We start from the raw sequence: 20,432 nt of genomic DNA, 5'->3' as shown, positions 1-20,432 counted from the left end.
AAGTCTCTTCATTTTCTGACATTTATTAGGCTTTTCATAGATAGAATAATGCTAACGTTCTTTATGACCAAACACCTCCAACTTTAATATCTAAAGATAAGACTCTATCAAATTGATTTAAATAATAGAAAGAACTAAACCAGACCCCCATTTCATCGCTGTGGTGGCCACTAATAATAGTCATCTTTTGTTTTGGTTAAAAAAAATCAGTTTACATTTTTTTTATCCCTTTAGAAGTTAGCTAAGACCACTGTCCTACTTAGTTTTTATTGTCAACTTGACAGAGCCTAGAGTCATCTGAAAAGGGACTCTCAGCTGAAGAACTGTCCAGATGAGACTGTCCTGGGGGTATGCCTGTGGTGGATTGTCTTGATTGTTAATTGCTATCAGAGGTACCAACAGAGGGTGATACCATGGTTTAAACAGGTGATGCTGGAATGTAAAAGAAAGTCTGTTAGGTTTGCACCTGTGTGTGAGCCAGCAAAGAAGCATTCCTCCATGGTTTCCACTTTAAATTCCTACTTGAGTTTCTGTCCTGATTTCCCTCAGTGATGGACTATAATCTTTAAGTTAAAATAAACTTTCTAAGTTGCTTTTGTTCAGAGCAACACAGATCAAGTAGACTTAATTAATGAAATATGAGCTGAAGTATGTCATCTTTGGGTGGAAGCATTACAAGTGAAGCAGAATTTACTATTTTTCTTGCCTCTTTTTTAAGCAAGTGGAATGACTTCAAGGTAGTTTTCCATAAAGCTAGGTCCCTAAGCAACTGCATGAACAGAGGCTCTCTGAGCACTCCCACTGGACAAGCAGCATGGGAAGAGACAAAATTATACCTCTTTAATTTACTATAGCCTATCTTTATGATACTATCACATACTAGTTATGTGTTTCAAAATAAGTAAATAAGGTCCACCTAATATAGTTATTATCATAATAAACAGTAAGATGACATACCAGACCCCAACAATTACAGCGTTGAAACCACTACTTGATGTTCAGTAAATGATAGTGCTTCTATATAAAGAAAAATTACCAGATTGGGTGAGAGTATATGAGAAAATCCTATTTATAAAACAAGTTTGTTTCAAAGTATTTACTTGGGGTAAGTGAGTGTTATGTGAATCCTTTTGTCTGCATGTGTGTGGTCACTACTTTCAAGGGGCCATTCTTAGCAATCACTGATGCTAGACAGAGCTCTAAGGTCCTTAAATTTACATGCAGCTAAAATCTCTTTTCACTTCTCTCTTTGACATTCTGTAAGGTAAAACTTCCCGCATAAAAGAAGACCTTGAAACAAAAATAAACCAGAAACTGAAGGCCCCATTGTAAGTATTGTAGTAGACGAATAAAACTCATCAAATTGTAATTTAAACTTCTATAGATGCACAGCCATCTATAGGGGCACAAAAAAGGCAAAGGTGCTTGTACTGACAATACATCTCACTCAATAATAAGGTAATTTTTTTTCAGTAATAGAGACAGAAAATGTTAGGCAAGTTCTCTCTCACTGAACTACATTCCACTTAGGATCTAGTTATCCAAGTCTTGTGTAGTCATGATAAGGAGTCCTGTTTTATTTTAAGATATCATACCATAAACCATTACAGCTAACTTAGCAGGAATCAATATCAGCTCTCTGTCATCCACGAATGTTTCTGGTTTCATCAAGAAGAAAATGTAGTGAACAAATGTAAACAAAGTTACACAGACAGAGGAAGGTAATGGTAAGGAAGAAAGGGACACATTCTGGGACATCCTGACCATGCAAAGCACAGACCTGGGATTGTTGTGTTAGTCTCAAAGACAACATGGAAGAATTAAACTGTTTAGCTGAAACTGTCTATACACACATCCAGAGAAAGCTTTGTCATGAAACACAACTTCCAACAAAAGAAGCTAGCCTCCAAATCTCACACTCCATAACCCTGGGAGGGACAAAGCACTCAACCTTGGCTCCCTTCATTCTTTAACTGTTCTGCTCCTGGGGATCTTTTTGATTGTTTTCTTCAAGGTTAATGTCTCTGTGGCTTCCAGCTACTCTGCACTAGGTTGTATTCACTGCTGAAATTTTATTCATGGGTAAGGCATTGTCTCATAACAGTAAAAACACTCTACAATGAGAGAAAGAAGAGGCAGAAAGAATGCTGTATGCACATACATGCATGTGTGTGCCTGTGAGGAGCATGTGTGTTGAAGGAGTCATCAACTCCATTTGATTATAACTGTCATCCTCTGACTTTTTTTGTCCTGAGTAAGAAATAATAGCTCACTTATTTTTCATAACCCACCTTAAATATTTATTTATGCTACTTTTCTTTTACTTTAAATGCAGTTTCTAATATGTCCCCAAAAGTTAAGATATTACTAAGTTCACTGAAATGTTATTCTCTGCTGATGATTATTACTTATAAATGTAAAAAAAATCATTAGAATTTCATGGGAATTAAACATAATACTGATAATAGATTAAGTCCTTTTCATATTCTATGGGCATTTCTATCCACACAAGTATCTATTTTACACCCCAAGCAAGTTTTATAAAGTAAAGAGAATGTTAGCAGATCTCCTCAAATACAGGCACCAATGCAAACAAGGAATGTTGCTGGAGAATGTTCTTTTAATTAAAAAGAAAAAAGTTGATCACCAAGAATACAAACTACTAAAAAAAAAAAAAAACGTAGAGAATAGTAAAGGAAAAAACTCCAGCCTCTACTGGAATGTTATGCTACTGAATGCTGTGTTACTTAGCATATTAAAAATGCTGTTTGCACAGCTTAGTGGAAATATTTAAATAATGCAATCTGGAATGCTAAACTAACACAGTAAAATGCCAGAGGGGAAGAAGATTATGAAAGCTCATAAATATCATAAATATCTACTGCAGATACACTCCACTTGTCATTTGACTTACACAACTTGCAAGTTATGCATATCTAAATTTTCTCAATAAAATCTAACCCTACTTTTAAAATCAATGACCACCACCTACCTCTTGTATGCAACTGTTTTTCTCCAAGATGGAAAGAGCAACAGCAGCACACTCCAGAGTGGAAAGGCACCTGTTGGTTGGTTGCATCCGAATTACATACTGACTACACACGCTAGTTTTTAACTGCACCTAAAACCAAAAGCAAAGTAATAAAATCTAATTTTCATCTTAAATTTAAAATTATGAAATCTATATTTTAAATACTGTTCACCTTCCTCCTAAAACTGCAACTTTAGAAATACTAAGCATATTAGTATCTTTGCACTTACCTTTAGTTGCTACTATAGAATAGCAGGAAAGTCTAGCTACAAAAAGATATCTGAGAAAGAAGGCTACCCATAATACATTCAAATTTCTATATACCTGCCAGTAAGCACAAGAAGTACACATTTCACAAAAAAATAGCAAACGGGTACATGGGAAAGTGCGCACATGATCCAATGAGTATCTTAAAACAGGAAAAAAAATGAACATGAGACTAGGGATACAGCTCAGTGTCCGGCCCTTGGTGGGTATGCAGGAAGCCCACAACTTAATTTTGAATACTGCCCCGTCAGAAAACTAACATCACTATATCCAAACACAAAGGTTCACAGTCAGACAATATACAAGAGAGTATGAGAAATCTTAAAACACTCAATCCTAAAGGACGTGTCTCCATCAAATCCCTCCCCTCAGAGGTCAGGGGACCTGAGGAAGAGGAGTCAAAAAGAGTGTAAGAGCCAGAAGGTAGAGAGAACAGCAAGGAAACATGGCCTTGGAAATCAACAGGATGAAAGCACAGATGAACTCACAGACTGAGGTAGCATGCACACTGCCTGCATGGGTATGTACCAGTTAGGGTCCTAGAGCTAAAACAAGCTCACACATCCCCCACCATTAACCCTTATCTCCAATTGATAACCATTTGTAAAGGAAAGTTTAATTTTCTCCAAGAGAATCTCACTGGGGAGAAAATTACTCTTAAGTACATGCTGCATGCCCGGTGGTCAATGGCCAACAAAAAATGAACTCCCTGGAATCTTTGGAGGTTAGCCGTCTCATATTGTGTTAAGGCCTTTATTTTTTTTTTAAATCTTGGTTTTTATATTTTCTCTCTTGTTACCCTACAGATCCTTTTATGAAATGAAACCTATTATGATTTTCATTTTAGTGTTTTTATGAAATTCTTGAGTATGTGAATGAGTGGGTCTCTGATTTTATATCTGTTTCTTGTCTTTTCTCGGGCTCTTTTCCTTGTGTTTCCTCTGTCCTATTCCAATACACTAGTTTTTGTTTTATTATATTGTATTATTACCTAAGAGAAATACAAAGTGGACACATCTAGATGGAAAAGATGGGAAGGAAACAGAAGGAAAAGAGGGAGGGAAACCATAATTAGTATGTATTATGTATGTAAGGAATCCCACCATCCTCCCATTCCCACCTCCCTGCTCTCAAATTCCTCAACACTAGGGAATCCAAACTTTCAGGCACCAAGGCCATCCACTTCCACTGATGCCAGGCAAGGCCACCCTCAATGACCTATACAGGTGGAGCCATGAGTCCCAACCATTGTGTTCTCGGGCTGGAGATTTTAGAATGACTACTCCAGCTTGTTTCTTAGGACCATTTGCTTGAAAAATTGTTTTCCAGCCTTTTAGTCTAAGGTAGAGTCTGTATTTGTCAATGAGGTGGGTTTCCTGTATGCAGCAAAATGCTGGGTCCTGTCTACGTATCCAGTCTGTTAGCCCATGTCTTTTAATTGGGGAATTGAGTCCATTGATGTTAAGAGATATTAAGAAACAGTGATTGTTGCTTCCTGTTATTTTTGTTATTAGAGGTGGAATTATCTTTGTGTGGCTATCTTCTTTTGGATTTGTTGGGAAAGGATTGCTTTCTTGCTCTTTCTAGGGTATAATTTCCCTCCTTGTATTGAAGATTTCCTGCTATTATCCTTTGTAATGCTGGGTTTGTGGAAAGATATTGTGTAAATTTGGTTTTGTCATGGAATATCTTGTTTTCTCCATCTATGGTAATGGAGAGTTTTGCTGGATATGGTAGCATGGCTGGCATTTATGTTCTCTTATGATCTGTATGACATCTGTCCAGCATCTTCTCGCTTTTATAGTATCTGGTGAGAAGTCTGGTGTAATTCTGATAGGTCTGCCTTTATATGTTACTTGGCCTTTCTCCCTTACTGCATTTAATATTCTTTCTTTGTTTTGTGCACTTGGTGTTTTGATTATTATGTGACAGGAGGTATTTCTTTTTTGGTCTAGTCTATTTGGCATTCTATAGGCTTCTTGTATGTTTATGGGCATCTCGTTCTTTAGATTAGGGAAGTTTTCTTCTATAATTTTGTTGAAGATATTTATTGGCCCTTTAAGTTGGGAATCTTCACTCTCATCTATACCTATTATCCTTCGGTTTGGTCTTCTCATTGTGTCCTGGATTTCCTGGATGTTTTGTGTTAAAAACTTTTTGCATTTTGTGTTTTCTTTGACAGTTGTGTCAATAGTTTCTATGGTATCTTCTGCACCTGAGATTCTCTCTTCTATCTCTTATATTCAGTTAGTCATAGTGATCTATGACTCCTGATTTTTTTTCCTAGGTTTTCTATCTCCAGGGTTGTCTTCCTTTGTGATTTCTTGATTGTTTCTACTTCCATTTTTATGTCCTGGATGGTTTTGTTCAATACCTTCACCTGTTTGGTTGTATTCTCTTGTAATTCTTTAAGGGATTTTTTGTGTTTCCTCTTTAAGGGCTTCTACCTGTTTACCTGTGTTCTCCTCAAATTCTTTGAGAGTGTTATTTATGTCCTTCTTAAAGTTCTCTATCATCATCATTAAAAGTGATTTTAAATCTGAATCTTGCTTACTTAGTCATATGGGGAATTCAGGACATTCTTGTGTGGGAGAACTAGGTTCTAATGATGTTGACATGTTGTACCCTGGGTTACTTATGCTTATGTTCTTGCACTTGCCTTTTGCCATCTGGATCTCCTTAGTGCTACCTGCCCTGTCTCTGACTGGAGCCTGTCTTTCTTATTATCTTGGTTGTATCAGAACTATGTGGGGTGGGTGTTACTACTGGGGTTAGATCTGGGGCCCCAGATCTGCTCAGTGCTCAGGCATAGACAGGAAGGAACCAGTGCTCTGGGTCAGGAGTGACTTCCTGGGTCCTAGTGGTTCCCAGTTACTCCCTGTTTGTGGCAAGTGTTGCTGTCTCCTTACCTAAGATACTGCCCAGGTTAGAGCTCCTGGGAGGCCTGCTTCCTCTGGGTTCTGTGAGATTGGGGGCAGAGCTGCCACCCAGGATCTGCTCAGTGCTCAGGCCCAGGAAGATCATTCTTAATCAGTCACAAGTTTTATAGCTGGATTGGTGTTGACCTTTCTCCTTTGATAGTATGCAAAGTACCTTTCAGTACTATGAACACTACTCTATAGTGTGAACACTCTACATAAATATCTGCTCTCTGTGTTCAATTAGTTGTATAGGTGTTTTCTTCAGCAACAGAGTCCTGTCATCAGTAACTGGAGAGCAGCCAATTGTCTTGGCAATAGCCTAAGTTGTTTGGGGCCCCTTTGGCGAATAACTCAAAGATATGTAACCCATTCCTAGTTCTGGGAGCTTCATGGTGATAAGAGATGTCCAGTTGGCATTCCATCTCCCCTGCTATTTGTTATTTCATTTAGATAACCTTCATACATGCATATACTTCAGGAAGCTTCTACTGCATTAGGTTTTCATACAACCTCTCTGATGGCCCTTAGTTTTAGCTGGTCCTTATTATATTCCTTCCCTCATCTCTTTCTTAGCCCCCCCTTCCTTTCTGATTCACCCATTCCAGCACCCACACACACACACACACATCCATCTAAAATTAATTATTCTATTTCCTCTTCCTAGGGCGATCTATCCTTCCATCTCTCCCTAGTCCCTTACTCTACACCTAACCTCTGCAGATTATAGTTTGCTTATCAAAGACTTAACAGCTAACACCAACATATAAAAAATACATACCATGTTTGTATTTTCTAGGTGTGGGTTATCTCACTGAGTTTTTCTAGCTCCACTTGCCCACAAATTCTATGATTCTTTTTTAACCTCTGAGTAATATTCCATTGTGTGTAAATACATATTTTCTTTATCCATTCATCCATTGATGGATATACAAGCTGTTTCTAATTTCTGGCTATTATGAACAGAGCAGCAATAAATATGGTTGAGCAAGTGTCTCTGTAGTATGATCAAGTGCCCTTTGGGTATATGCTCAAAAGTAGCATGGCTAGATCTTGCCTAGTTTCTGGAGGAAGCAGCCACACTGATGTATAGTGGCTATATACATTTGTTCTCCCACCAGAAATGGATACGCATTCCCCTAACTCTGCATCCTCACCAGCATGAGCTGACATTTGTTTTACTGCTTTTGGTTACTTGGATGGGTGTAAGATGAAATCTCAAAGTAGTTTTGGTTTACATGTCCCTGATGACTATGGATGTTGAACACTTCTTCAAATGTTTTAAGAATTCTGTTTCAATCTGTACTCAATTTCTTGGTCTCCAGGTTTTTTAGTTCTTTCTATATTTTGAATATTACCCTTATGTTAGATGTGTAGTTGGCAAAAAAAAAAAAAAAAAAAAAATCATCTTTTCCAATTCTGTAGCCTACCGCTTTGTCTAAACAATGGGGTCCTTCATTGTACCAAAGGGTTTTAGTTTCATGATGTTCCATTTATTGTTCTTACTGCCTGTGCCATCAGCATTCTGTTCAGAGAGTTTTTCTCTTATATTATTAAAGAACCAAAAGCTACATTTAAAGGTTTTTTTTTCTACCAACACAATCATTTTTATTTTGTTTTCTGGACAATCCATCTAAAAGTCCAGGTCAAATGCCTATATAATACCAGAAAGTATAGAAAAGTTATATTATAATGAACTTAAATTTCATTTGGGTATAAACATGTATGGAAAATAGAAATGACTGTGTGTGTGTGTGTGTGTGTGTGTGTGTGTGTGTGTGTGTGTGTGTGTTATGTATGTCTAAAATATAAGAGTAACTGTTAATCAAAAAAGATTGGAAGATATAGGACATATCCACAGCAGTTACTTGAGATATAAATCTAAGAACTGGGAAATAGATTGATAAAGTCTTAAGTATATTTCTTAAACATATATTTTATTAAACAACTTATGAATAAGAAGACTGAGGAATTATTAAGGCTCATCATTTACTTGATTTTATTTTTTATCTTTTAGGTAAAAAATAGTTTAAAGTAGTATCTATGACAATCTACTTGTCCCTTACAAGCAAATTTAAGCCATTTCAAATCTAAAAATCTAAAGGAATATTCAAAACTTACTAGAAACTATTTTTTAGATCTAGTCATTTTCCCAAAATTGAATAATATTAGCAAAATAGATGATGGTGTAACTAAACAAATTGCTTTTAAAATCAAAGTACAATTTAAAAAGACCAAAGATCATACTGGTGGCAAAGCAGAAGCATGCATTCTTTTAAAAATCAAAAACAAAGATGTTTTTCATCCCTAATTCTCAGTTTCTACTTGATGCATTATAGGAAAACCTGAATAGTGTTATATCCCTAGTGGTTATAATGTCACTTATAAAAATCTGCTTCTCAATTGCTAAGTTCCAAAAATGTGTTGCTTTCTTTGATAAACTTCTCAAAAACCACAGAATAGCCCTCTTCTTAGGTAACAAGTAAGTCCCTTTTTACCCTTGGAAACTTTTATTCCAGATATACGGTGCTTGAAGTCATTCAGTAACAAGTGACTGCTACAATGCTAATAAATGTTAATATTTTCTATTTCTTGAAGTAATATAATTATATCATTTCCCTCTTTTCTCTTTCTAACCACCCCCTTACCATGTGTACCCTTCTTGTTCTCCTGTGTGTGTGTGTTTTCAAGGCTGGTCATTTGGCATCGGATAACCCCTTGTTGTGTTCTTTCTTGGGGAAGACTTTCTCAACCTTTCTCCCACTCTCAGCATCCCATGGTTGCCTGCAGTTCTTTGTGTAAGGTTCAGGCCTTGTGATACTACCCCTGTCCCTGTCTACTTTGGCATGTCCACTGATGTCATTCTTACTCAGGTCATGTTTAGGCAGTCATGTGGGTAAGAAAGACTTCATGGTATCACTTCTAACATTCCTAAAAGAAACAATCTCACAGCAAACCACTGTTCTGCCAACTTCTACTATCTTTCCATTCCCACTACTGCAATTCCCACTACTCCCTGAGTTATATTTCAGACATATCCATTGAGACTAAGCTACACAACTTCACATTTTGATGTGTTCTGGTTTTCTATAATAATCTCCATCTGTTGCAAAAAAAAAAAAAAAGTTTCCTTAATGACAGGTGAAAACTACACTTATCTGTCGATATAAGGACAAATATTTGGAGTGTAGTTAGGGATTGTGCTGTTTTGGGAGGTGATGGTTGTAGGTTCTCCTCCAAGATCCATGACTTTGCCAGTGCTAATACAAATTTAAATATACCCCTTTCTATCCTCAAAGTATTCCTATCTCAAAAGCTTAACACAAATTCTCAGCTATTTAGAACTTCTGCAATACATCTAGATCTAAATTTGAACTTAAGAATAAACATTTCTTCACCACCTTCAATCTAGGCCAGAACTATTGATCACTTTAAAACAGATGCCACAACACTGAAGAGACATAAAATGGTCTAATTTTATCTCAGATTCAGACTAACCCCCCAGAAAATGGAAATGATAATTTTTTAAATTTTTCCATAAATTATAGAATATAACCTATCTGCTTTTGGTTCAATAAATTTTAAAAGAGTCACTTTCAAGTTGATTTGGGACATACATACTTAGCAAGAATACCAAAAAGTAGCTAAGAGCCAGTAAAAAGTACATGAAATTTCATGGCTTATATAGGCTGCATTTATGCATGTATGTGTGTATGCGTGTGTGTGTGTGTGTGTGTGTGTGTGTGTGTGTGTGTGTGTGTGTGTGTAATGTGCTTTTGTGTATGTTCTGAGAGAGAAATATATGGGCCACAAAAGCAAAATACCTTAAAGTATTGTATTTTATAATAAACATCAATAAACTTAGGAAATGCAAATGCTACTTGCATGTTTATATAACAATTATAACCAACAATGAAATTCATTAGTAACTTCTAAAAGCAATAAAATATAATTTAGTGTCATCTTTCTCTCAATTTAGCTTAGCTAGATTTCTTCAATTTTATTCAGGGTATTTCTCAAATTATACAAAAATATCCCAATTCTTTAAAAATTACTAGTAATACAGCAAGGTATTAGAAAGTCAAGCATTCTTACCATCTGCTCATACTGTGCACTCCTCATCTTTTCATAAGCAGAGGCAGTTTTATCCACCAGGCCCCATAATTGAGGTACATAATCATACCAGCTGCCTAACTATGCCAAGCATGCCTGTCATGCAAACAGCTCCTCTTTCTGAATTAATTGTGTCCACTGGACCAATTTAATACAGCACTTCTCTAGGATGACTTTGCCAACTGTGACAGCTGTTGCATGGAAGTCTACAGTGCATACACTGCTGCGCACAGCCTACTCTCATTGTGGATATGCAGAACATTTCTAAATAATGTACTCCAAAAATTTACAGTTAGAGGCTTATGCATCACCAGAAAATAATATGACTCTCTAAAGTTACAGTCACTGATTCAAAAACAAATACCAACATCTCACATTAGTAGACCCTTTCAGATATGACTGCAACGTACAAGATACATGGAATCGAGAAATGAGTATTTAATAAGCATACAAAATGAGACTAACAAAATGGCTTACTAAGTAATAAATTGCTGACAAGTCCAATAACCTGTGTTTGATCCTCAGGGCCCCAGGACATGGTAAAGGGAAGAAACCCACTTTTACAAGTTGTCCTCTTTCTTCTACATGCACATAGTGACACATGTAAATATATACATACACATATATACACACACACATACACACACACACTAAAATTTATCCACAAATTTTATGTAAGCAAAGCCACAAAACAATTAAGCTCAGTATTCATTGTCATAATATAAACCATAAAAATGGAACAAACTGGCCTTCACTAAAGTTAAAAATGTGTTCTTCAAAACAACATTAACAAATGAAAAGCAAGGTGGAAATTGAAATAAATATTTGTAAGACATAATCTGACAAGGACTTTTTAGATGTATTTTAAAGTGTTGCATCTCAACAATAAAAACTGTCTCCCAAGTAGGAAAGTATAAACACTTGATGAAATTCAAATGACAAAACTCAATAGGATGCTTGGCATCGCTGATCACAAGGGGACAAAAATGCAGATTATACCACAATGCGGCACAAGCTACTACAGTTAGAATGGCTAAACCCAAGAACAAAGTTAAATAAGAGACAAGGTCCACTTGTCAATATTCAAATAAAAGCATGTGACCTGAAAGAATGTTCAAAACACCATCATTCATCTTTCTACTGTCTGAGAAAGATACTATCATACTATCAAATATTCCTTTGCTTACTTTGATCTCTTTTAACTAAATCCTTCATGTTGACTTAAAACAAGCTTGAGCCTGTCTTATGTGGATAAGTTAAGTAACAACCCCACACACACTGGTCTCACAATTCCACCAGCTTCTACTCCTTTCCTTTTCTCTCCAAACTATTTGTATCAGGGGTCTCCATTAGCTCCTGTGGAACTGGCCCTTAAGAAGACTGTCTGCTTTCTATCTCTATCCTCCATTAAAACTGGTCTTACTAAAAGCAGCACTGCAACAACTATCCCAGCACTAAAGTCGTCCTCATGTTAACTGATCTAACAGCAGAGGTCAACTGTAATGAAGCTCTACTCTCTGTTGTCAAGATACCAGACTCCCTGGGTTTCCTGCTATCCATCAGGCCACACATTCAGTCTTTTTTACAGTAAACACTCCAGTTTCTCAAGCCCCAATCTTATATATTCTCTCATTCTCTCCCCCCCTCCCTCCTCAACACACTCCCTCTCTCTCTTTATTTTAATCTATGTTCTCATTCTAAATAATAATATTCCTACCCTCACTCAATTCACTATCTACCTGGAAATGACTGGCAGATCCGAACCACCCCTTCAAACTGAAGACTGAGAATATATTGCTTTAAAGAGATTCTGAATTATCAATGTCCTAAGAACAGTACAGAACATTTGAATGAAAACATATTATATACAAACAATTATATGTCTAATTAGTAGTTTAGGATGCCCATAATGAATGGCATACACAAATAAAAAGAGCATTAAGAATCTCAATGTCAGTACTCACTAATGTGGAAAAGGAGGGAGTGGGAACTAAGGACTGCAATTATAAGGTTCTACCCAACGCTGGTGACCAAAACAACTACTATTTTTTTATCTGAAAAGGTGTGTTATTTTATTTTTTAATTGAAAATAGCTTCTTCTCTTATACAACATATCCAGACCACAGTTTTCCCTCCCTCCCAGCTCCACCCACACTTCCACCAAACCTTATTAAAGTCTTCAGTAGCACCATAACAGTAGTCAACCAAAAATCATTCTATCTAGTAACAAAGACAGGTAAGACAGGTAAGGGAGTCAGCCCACTGTGCTACTTTGAAACAAGTGGTTGGAGGGCTGTGATCCACTGTGTAAGAACAAGACCTAAAACACTAGAACTAGAACACAAGGTCTAGGTCCCATTACAGTAAGCAGACTGTGAAGTTAGAATTCGGGGCTAAAATTAATTCATCTAGATAGCGTATTAAAATAAAGAAACATGGGTTCAAATAAGAGTTTTGTGGTACTTCTTAGGTTTCCAAAAACAAAGCTAAGATCATTCATTCAACCTCTACTGCAAGCCAAGTGTATAGTATCCTGCTACCTCAACCAAGACAAAGTAAAAGGACAACAGAAAGAAGGGAGGAGGGGAGGGAGAAAGGAAGGGGGAATGGAGGAGGGAGGAAGGGAGGGAAGGAAAGAGAGGCAAACAAAACAAATTCATTGTCCAGACAGAGATGGACACATAGCTTTCCCTAACAACCAGAGGAGCCTAGGTAAGATTAAGATCAGCAGAGAGATTTGAAGTCAGAAGACCCGTCTTCTCATCCCTTTCTTCTTTTTCTCAAGCTTGCTAATTCATAAGAACATGAAATCATTAGTATTTATACCTCAATTTTTATTTACATAAAATAAAATTTATTCAAAATTATTTTCTAACATGTAATACCTCTAAAAAGTTATCATTTATAAATACTAAAATACAAACACAAGCATTAAATATAAAAAAATTAACACTCACATAGGAACACTGTACATGAAAAGATCAAATTATTCTTAGATAAGATTTGAAGATACTCCATGCTTCAGAGAGAAGGACTACAAGGTCTATCAGGAGCTACAAAGGAGTGAGTAAACAAAAAATACGTCTCATAACATGTTGGAAATGCTTCTATATTAAGTAAAACTAATTTCTAGTCATAAAATAGGACCTGTAATATATTCTATAAATAGACATCTGTCCTCCATAGTTCTTCTGGAAAACAAAAGTTGGAGTGTATCTTAGCTCTCACTTTTATATGCTGGCCAGACTTTTATTTTCAAATAAAATATGAACCTGAAAAGGTTGAGATTTAAAAGGAAGAACAGATACTCTATAATGGGTATATAATCAGAAATTGCTTATCTTAGAAATACCAGAGCCAGGAGAGGATGTTATTGTATTAATAAGACAAACAAAGATATATGCACATAGAATCATTCAAAGAATAAAACATGTTCCTTAAGATTTGAAAAAGATAGTTGGGGGGAAAAAATGAAAGGAATTACTGTTAGGTCCAAAAAGGACCTCAAAAGGGCAGTGTCCTAAATGGAAGGGGGCTCAGAAAGCAGAAGGATTATTATTGGGTAAACAGAAGCCTGAAGGTGGGTGGGTTTCTATATTAGAATGAAAACCACGCTGTCCATCCCTTATCCACACAACAGCCAACTGCCTCAGACAAGGGCATCTAGTTCCTGGTCAATTTGAATAGCCTGTATTAGCTCAAAGACCACAACCCTGCTGTCTGTCATATAAAATCTGCTTTTCCACTATTTTGCTGTTCTCTCTGACTCCCACCACACCCAGTAAACAGTTTGATTCCCTAATAAACCTTTCTGTCTACTGCTGGAGCAGAGTTCAGTGGTTTCACTGTGCTCTCACTTACGATAACCAGCTTATATACCACGTACATACATGCAAGTATAGGGAATTCAGTACTACAACTTTTCTTCCCAATAAAAATACAACGCAGTCCAGGATATAAAATAAAAAATTAAATGAGCTGTCTAGTCCAGGTTATCTGTATTTAAGGTTATAGCATTTAGGGTGCTAATATCATAAAAGTTACAGGTATCCACTCCAACCAACAGTCTGATTCCACCATCCAGCTATACCTGCCACTGTGCCAGGTATTTGCAGAAACTTGGCCTTCTAGTACAGGCCAACCATGTGATGAATATTTCAATGTGAGCTCTGTCAACAGCATACTGAACTGTGACTGGACTGTGAGATAATGTAAAACAGCTGGTGCTTTGAGACATTAAGTTTGAGACATTAAGTGAAGTCTATTATACAGTGTTCTAGGAGTCCCCACAACTATCCAAAGATTCAGTGACTTGCCAGAACTAAAAAGCACCCAAAGTCAAAGTTATGACTAAGAATTAGTACAGCAAAAGAAACAAAAGCAAAACCCAGGGGTCTAGTCCCAGTGAAAACATGCATGAGGTTCCTAGAGACCTCTAACAGTAATGATAATAGTAATACACAAGACACACATAAATCCTGCAGCAGTGAATTCTAACAGTATGTGCAGTGTTGGCCACAGGAGAAGCTTCTCAGAAATAGTATCTACAGTTTTTCCTGGAGGCTCATCATGTAGGCACCTTCTGCCCCACACATGGCAAATGTCAGACTCCCAGAGTAAAGCTGGTGCACGTCTTATAGCACACTGTGTGCACTAGCAGTTAGAGCACATGCACTGCTCATCTTTAGGGAATGTCCATCAGTGCATGCTGCTGAGAAGTCTGAGTTCGGCTGTGTCAGCTGCTCTCTGTGCAGACAGCAACAGGCAAATGAGACAACTATCACTAGCATAGACATGGCTAAGAACATTGTGGGCACAGCCAACCGCAAAACAGCATTTGTAACACTCCTGTGAGAAAATTAAAGCAATTCACAGAAACCAGTATCAAATTAAAAAGTGTAAATAATATTCTTTTTGAAATATGCATCACTATAGAAAACCTCAGAGTAAAATTAATGTTTGAAAATTAATTCTTAATTGTAGTCTCCTAGGTAAACCTTCATACATGCTATTTAAATGCGACTAGTAAAATATTACACAATTTGAAAGGTAATTTTTTTTAATAGCCAGTTTTCTCCACACACTTGCCATCACAATGCTCAGCCTATCAGGCCCACAGTAATGAAGCCAGACAACCAAGGACCTGGAGTAAATATTTTTTGCCCTTGTTTAGGTGTTTTGTGACAGAAACACAAAATGTGTGTGTGTGTGTTGTGGCAAGAATTTCCCAATCCAATCTATTTAACACACATACACATTTTTTGTTGTTGTTGTGATTTTGAGACAGGTTTTTTTCTGTGTTAGCTCTGGCTGTCCTGGAACTCACTCCGTAGACCCTGCTGGCCTCACACTCACATATCACACCTGCTTCTGTCTCCAGACTGCTGGGATTCCAGGGATGCACCACCTCAGCTGGGTTAGGCTTGTACATTTTTAATACTCTCTTGCTTTTTATCTTCTTACAAAATAAGAAAAAATAGTCTATATTTAGCAGCCCAATTGGCAGTTCATGTTGGTCATGTTATTTTGTTTTCATTAAATTTATAATCATTAAATTATTATATTATATAACATCCTCTGTATAATTACAATTATATTTTGTTTCTTAATTGTATTTTCTATAGTCATTTAAATTATGCTTAAATTAATTTATTGTTCACTATTGAGTTAGTTGCTTTTGTGTTTCTGTAGGACCAAATTGGCTAATAGGGTCTGGTTGGGTAGTATCCTCATGACTAAATAAAATCAAACAAAAAGTAAGATGAAACATAAACATAAAAAATTCAAAAAAAAGTGATTAAAAATATGTCACAGGATATTCCTGAGGAAAGTTCCTCCCAGGAAGCTAGCCATAGATAGATATTAGTAAAATTATTCATGTAATTAATACCCACAGTATAAATGATCAAAAGGTATATTGTGTAGAAATGCCAATTGTATTGTTTGTCAGACATGACTATCACTTTCCAATATTTTATAGTCACACTTCCTTTAAAATCAGAAATAAATGGAGGAAATCTTATACTTTAATTTCCAATTTACTATTAGTCTAATAAAAGAATATAAATTCAACCATATGGGAAAACTTCTATTCTGTTTAATGGACATTACATTAAAATGATTCCTCATGACTTACTGCTATATCCATACATAGGTGCATCTCTCAACAGTCATTGGAGAAGCTTCTTACAGTAGAAGACAATCAAAACCAAGGCCCACAACAGCTCAACATGCAAATAAAAGACTTCAGAATGCTCAGCCAAGAAACACACTTAACATCGAGGACAGACATCACCTCAAGGCAAAAGGATGAACAAAGATATTCCAAGAAAATGAACATAAGCAGCAAGCTTGTGTAGCCATTTAATATCTGAATAACTTATACTTCAAACCAAAACTAATCAGAAGAGATAGGGGAAACTACTACATACTCATCAAAGAAAAAATCTACCAAGAAGGCACTGCAATTCTTACTATCTATATACCAAACGCAGGGACACTCAAATATAAAAAAAAACACTACTACAGCTTAAAACACATACTGACCCTCACACACTGTTGGTAGGAGACGTCAATACCACACTCTCACCAAAGGAAAAGTCATTCACACAAAAACTAAACAGAGAAATATTGGAGGTAACAGACATTATAAACCAAATGAACCTAACAGATTCACTTCACCCAATCACAAACGAATATACCTTCTACATTGCATCCCATGGAAATTTCTCCAAAATTAACCACATACTCAGACACAAAACAAGTCTAAAGAGATATAAGAAAATTGAAACAATACCTTGCATCCTATCTGACCTATGTGATCAAAGCTGGATATCAACAACAAAAGAAATAACAGAAATCTTGAAAATTCATAAAAACCATACAACTCCTACTGAATAAAAATGGGTCAACACATAAATTAAGAAATTAAACTTTCGGGCTGGAGAGATGGCTCAGCGGCTAAGAGCACTGCTTGTTCTTCCAGAGGTCCTGAGTTCAATTCCCAGCAACCACATGGTGGCTCACAACCATCTGTAATGGGATCTGGCGCCCTCTTCTGGGGTGTCTGAAGACAGGTACAGTGTATTCATCATATAAATAAAATAAATAAATAAAAAATATTAAAAAAAAAGAAATTAAACTTTCTATAATTGAGTTGAGATGAATATGTAACATACCAAATTTATGGGATATAGTGAAGGCGGTTCTAAAAGCTAGATTAGCTAAGTGTCTGCCAAAAAAAAAAAAAAAAAAAAAAGAGTTCGAGGCCAGCCTGGTCTACAGAGTGAGTTCCAGGACAGCCAGGACTACACAGAGAAACCCTGTCTCGAAAAAGAGAGAGAGGGGGAGGGAGGGAGGGAGGGAGGGAGGGAGGGAGAGAGAGAGAGAGAGAGAGAGAGAGAGAGAGAGAGAGAGAGAGAGAGAAAGAAAGATACCTCATACTAGTGATTTAACAGCACACCTGAAAGCTTTAGAACAAAAAGGGGGGGAAATCATACCCAAAAGAAGTAGATAGCAAGAAATAATCATACTTGGGGCTAAAAAAATAAAAACAAAGAAACAATACAATTAATCAATGAAAGAAAGAGTTTGTTCTTTGAGAAAAATCAATAAGACTGACAAAATCTTATTCAAATTAACTAAAAGGAAAAGAGAGAATATCTAAATGAACAAAATTAGAAATGAAAAGGAAGCTATAACAACAAACACCAAGAAAACCCAACAATCATAAGAATGTACTTTAAAAACCTGTACTCTACCAAACTAAAAGAAATGGATCATTTTCTTGATAAATAACAATTACTGAAGTTAAAACAAGCTCAGATACGCAACTTAAACAAACCTATAACCTCTAGTGAAATAGAATCAGTTATTAAAAGTCTCCTAACAAAGAAAAACACAGGGCCAGATGGTTTTAACACTTAATTCTAACAGACTTTCAAAGTAGAGTTAATGTCAATACTCCCCAAATTATTTCACAAAACATCATGGCTTGTTTGCTCAGCCTGCTTCCTTATGGAACCTAAAACCACCAGCCCAAGAGTGGCACCACCACAGTAGACTGGACCCTTTCTCATCGATCACCAATTAATAAAATGCCCTACAGGCTTGTCTGCTTACAGCCTGGTCTTCTGGAGGCATTTTGTAAGAGTTCCAGCCTCTCAAGATGACTATAGTTTGTATGTAGTTGACACAAAACTAGCTAGCACAGTTAGTTTTGCTTTTCAGAATAAGGTTCACTTGGATGGCCAGGGAGTTGCTATGGAGATGAGGATAGTCTTGACTGCACAGAGGTTCACCTACCTCTGCCTCTTGAGTGCTAGGATTAAAGATGTGTACCACCGTGACTGGCTTCTTTTCCAATTTGTTTGGTGGGTTTTTCAGCTGGCTGGGTGGCTGGTTTATTTTTATGTTTTCATTCTTCATTTTTTAAATTTTAGTTGGTTGTATCTTTGTTTTTGCTTTTGTTTTTTTTCTCTAGCATTTTAGTAATTATTTTCTCCTGTTGTTATTTCTTATGCAATTATACTTACAAATCTGTATGTCAGTTGTTATACAAAGTTTTAACCTCTATCTTTCCAGAATTGTCCTTAATAGCTATTTTCATTTTTCTCAATCCCCCCAAATCTTCTCTTCTACATTTATAATAGTCCCCTTAGTCTCTCTCATACCTTCAGCCATACACACAGCTTCTCAGACACACAGTGTCCTCTCTCTCTTCTTTCCCTATTTCTTCCACACTTTGCTACTCAAATAATAATACACCCAGCTCTAAAACAAATCTATAATCAGACTTTCTCTAATAACCCAAGCTGCTGTCTCTAAACATAACAAGTGTAATGAGAAGGTTCTCCTATATTCTCCATAGCTATAAAAACCAAAGTCTGCCAATGGAAAGTGGGGCATCTCACTGTATTCCCACCGTAAATATTCAGGAAACAAAAGTGAAGTTAATGTAACTCTCTCTCTAGGACTCGCAGAAAACAAAACAGCCAAAGAGAGAGAAAGAAGAGAAAGTTAAAACTATAAAATAAACTCATTCTACAGACATGCAAAACTCCACAAAAAGAATAACACAACTGCTTACCACAGCCCATCCCCAACTTCCCAATGCCCTTATAAAAAGAAGGCAGAAACTGCTGAGATAGCTGGACTACCAAGAATTTACAGCCCTACCTTAAAAAAAAATCAATGACTATATTGAACATTCAGACAAACAAACACACAAACTAAAAAAATCTATTCAAAACTTTGGCAAGACAATCTTCAAAGTGAATGAAATAGTAAATTGGAGCCGAAAGACCAAAATGTATATAAGAAAACTTCAATTCAGGAAACCAAAATATGAAAAAAAAAAAAAAAAAAAAAAAAAAACAACAGAAATACTGGAAATGAAAGAAATGATTAATCAAATAAAAACTACATCAGAAAGCATCATCAATAGACAACACTGTACAATATGAAGAAGTTCCTCAAGGATGGAAAATAATACAATCATATATATGCATATACATAAACAAGCATACATATGGCAGTTTGAATATGCTTAGCCCAGAAGAGGCACTATTAGGAGGTGTGGCCTTGTTAAAGGAAGTGTATCACTGTGGGAGTGGGCAATGAGATCTTTCTTCCTAACCATGCAGGAGCCAGTCTTCAGATGAAGATGTAGAACTGTTAGCTCCTCCTGCACCATGCTTACCTGGGTGCTGCCATGCTCCCACCTTGATGATAATGGCCTAAACCTCAGAACCTGTAGGCCAGCTCTAATTAAATGTTGCCCTTATAAGAGTTGCCTTAGTCATGGGGTCTGTTCACAGCAGTAAAACCCTAAGACAATACATATGTGAGCAAAATTACTTAAAGCAACCAATATTTCCATGAAGACTGTGATACACTCAAGAGTCCAGTCCTAAGAATTTATGGGATTAAAAAAAGAAGCAGAGGTAATGCTAAAAGAAATACACACCCTCTTTAATGAAACTATAGCAGTAAAGTTCCCAAACCTAGAAAAAAAAAGTACACATAAAAACAAAGAGAAGAACCACAAATTGACATGATCTTTCCATGATATATCATAGTAAAGACGTCAACAGTAAAAAGAA

General features: G+C 36.4%; 1 protein-coding gene across 1 annotated transcript in view; it reads right to left on the bottom strand.

Annotated features, from left to right (window-relative positions):
- Window positions 1–20,432, bottom strand: part of Dtwd2 (DTW motif tRNA-uridine aminocarboxypropyltransferase 2) — a 63,401-nt gene that overhangs the window by 6,571 nt on the left and 36,398 nt on the right. Inside the window, exon 5 of the mRNA XM_034518257.2 lies at window positions 2,993–3,121. Within this exon, the coding sequence (XP_034374148.1) occupies window positions 2,993–3,121 (129 nt within the window). The remainder of the gene's footprint in view (window positions 1–2,992; window positions 3,122–20,432) is intronic.

Source organism: Arvicanthis niloticus, chromosome 14, assembly GCF_011762505.2.
Source record: "Arvicanthis niloticus isolate mArvNil1 chromosome 14, mArvNil1.pat.X, whole genome shotgun sequence".
Taxonomy (NCBI): domain Eukaryota; kingdom Metazoa; phylum Chordata; class Mammalia; order Rodentia; family Muridae; genus Arvicanthis; species Arvicanthis niloticus.
Note: the sequence above shows the minus strand (reverse complement) of the source record. Positions and strands in the feature narration are given on the sequence as shown.